Source organism: Ostrinia furnacalis, unplaced genomic scaffold (assembly GCF_004193835.3).
Source record: "Ostrinia furnacalis isolate ACB-3 unplaced genomic scaffold, ASM419383v2 OfSCF7093, whole genome shotgun sequence".
NCBI classification, from domain to species: Eukaryota; Metazoa; Arthropoda; class Insecta; order Lepidoptera; family Crambidae; genus Ostrinia; species Ostrinia furnacalis.
The window spans coordinates 1-2,753 of NW_021137332.1; the positions used below are offsets into that span (position 1 = coordinate 1).

General features: G+C 33.7%; 1 protein-coding gene across 1 annotated transcript; it reads left to right on the plus strand.

Moving 5' to 3' along the window:
* Nucleotides 1-130: 130 nt before the first annotated feature.
* Nucleotides 131-2,416, plus strand: LOC114363392 (gastrula zinc finger protein XlCGF57.1-like; the record flags this gene model as incomplete). The annotated part of the gene is made up of 2 exons (XM_028319089.1): nucleotides 131-466; nucleotides 1,811-2,416. Coding segments are annotated over 2 exons (779 nt in total), but the record flags the coding sequence as incomplete, so codon positions are not given.
* Nucleotides 2,417-2,753: the final 337 nt, after the last annotated feature.

The window sequence follows — 2,753 nt, forward strand, 5'->3', positions numbered from 1 at the left end:
TTCCCAAGTAATGCGAGGTTGAAACGCCATAGACGTGTGCACACGGGCGAGAAACCATTCTCATGCGAACATTGCTCGAAAACATTCGCATACAAAGCTCATTTAACTACTCATATACGGAGACATACAGGTGAAAAATCGTTCTTATGTAACTATTGTCATTACAAGACTGCTGTAAAATCAGATTTAATTAAACATATACGGATACACACAGGTGAAAAATCGTTCTCATGTACCTATTGTCATTACAAGACCGCATTAAAATGTAATTTAACTACTCATATACGGACACATAAAGGTGAAAAACCTTTCTCATGTACCTATTGTCATTACAAGACCGCATTAAAATGTAATTTAACTACTCATATACGGACACATACAGGTGAAAAACCGTTCTCATGCAACTATTGCCATTATAAGACCACTCAAAAATCAACTTTAATTAAACACGAAAGGACACATACAGGTGAAAAACCGTTCTCATGTAACTATTGCCATTATAAGACCACCCTAAAATCAACTTTAATTAAACACGAAAGGACACATACAGGTAAAAAACCGGTTTCATGTACCTATTGTCATTACAAAACTGCTAAAAAAGGAAATTTAATTAGACATATACGGACACATACAGGTGAAAAACCGTTCTCATGTACCTATTGTCATTACAAGACCGCATTAAAATATAATTTAACTACTCATATACGGACACATAAAGGTGAAAAACCGTTCTCATGTAACTATTGCCATTACAAGACTGCTGCAAAATCATATTTAATTAAACATATACGGATACACACAGGTGAAAAACCGTTCTCATGTAACTATTGCGATTACAAGACTGCTGTACAATCTCAATTAACTACTCATATACGGACACATACAGGTGAAAAACTTTTCTCATGTGCCTATTGTCATTACAAAGCTGCTGTAAAATCAGATTTAATTAAACATATACGGATACATACAGGTGAAAAACCGTTCTCATGTAACTATTGCCATTATAAGACTACTCAAAAATCAACTTTAATTAAACACGAAAGGACACATACAGGTGAAAAACCGTTCTCATGTAACTATTGTGATTACAAGGCTGCTTTAAAATCAGATTTAATTAAACATATACGGACACATACAGGTGAAAAACCGTTCTCATGTACCTATTGTCATTACAAGACTGCTGTACAATCTCATTTAATTACTCATATACGGACACATACAGGTGAAAAACTATTCTCATGTGCCTATTGTCATTACAAGGCTGCTGTAAAATCATATTTAATTAAACATATACGGATACATACAGGTGAAAAAACGTTCTCATGTAACTATTGCCATTATAAGACTACTCAAAAATCAACTTTAATTAAACACGAAAGGACACATACAGGTGAAAAACCGTTCTCATGTAACTATTGTGATTACAAGGCTGCTTTAAAATCAGATTTAATTAAACATATACGGACACATACAGGTGAAAAACCGTTCTCATGTAACTATTGCCCTTATAAGACCACTCAAAAATCAACTTTAATTAAACACGAAAGGACACATACAGGTGAAAAACCGTTCTCATGTAACTATTGTCATTACAAGGCTGCTGTAAAATCAGATTTAATTAAACATATACGGACACATACAGGTGAAAAACCGTTCTCATGTAACTATTGTCTTTACAAGGCTGCTGTAAAATCAGATTTAATTAAACATGTACGGATACACACAGGTGAAAAACCATTCTCATGTACCTATTGTCATTACAAGACCGCATTAAAAGGTAATTTAACTACTCATATACGGACACATAAAGGTGAAAAACCGTTCTCATGTAACTATTGCCATTACAAGACTGCAGTAAAATCAGATTTAATTAGACATAATAATATACGGAGACATACAGGTGAAAAACCGTTCTCATGTAATTATTGCCATTATAAGACCACCATAAAATCAACTTTAATTAAACACGAAAAGACACATACAGGTGAAAAACCGTTCTCATGTAACTATTGCCATTATAAGACCACTCAAAAATCAACTTTAATTAGACACGAAAGGACACATACGGGTGAAAAACCGTTCTCATGTAACTATTGTCATTACAAGACTGCTAAAAAACATAATTTAATTAGACATATACGGACACATACAGGTGAAAAACCGTTCTCATGTAACTATTGCCATTATAAGACTACTAAAAAATCAACTTTAATTAAACACGAAAGGACACATACAGGTGAAAAACCGATTTGAGGTAAACAGTCACTATAGAAAAAAAATCTTCAGTAATTATTTCAGTAGGTTGTAGGTATAGTTAGTAGTATAAAAGCAGTAAAAGATGTAGCTAAAAGTCTTTGGTGTAAGTAGGTAGGTATACTATACAGGGTGGAAACGATAAGTGATCTCACTCGATTATTTCTAAACTATACAAGATATCGAAAAATTGATTACTGATCCTGAAAGTGCTTACCGCGTACGTGCTTACCCAGTTTTTGGATATCTTGTATAGTTTTTAATATTATGTGGTTTTACTAAATGTATGGAAGCTGGAAACATTGAATTTTCGGATAGATCCATTTATTTTGTAACCTATTATTGGTACCGTTAGATAGAGCTCGGGAAGCACTTTCAGGATCAGTAACCAGTTTTTGGATATCTTGTGTAGTTTACAAATAATCGAGTGAGATCACTTATCGTTTCCACCCTGTAAAGGGAGGCACACAGAAAAGGCCTAAGTTACCAACAACGAGAAC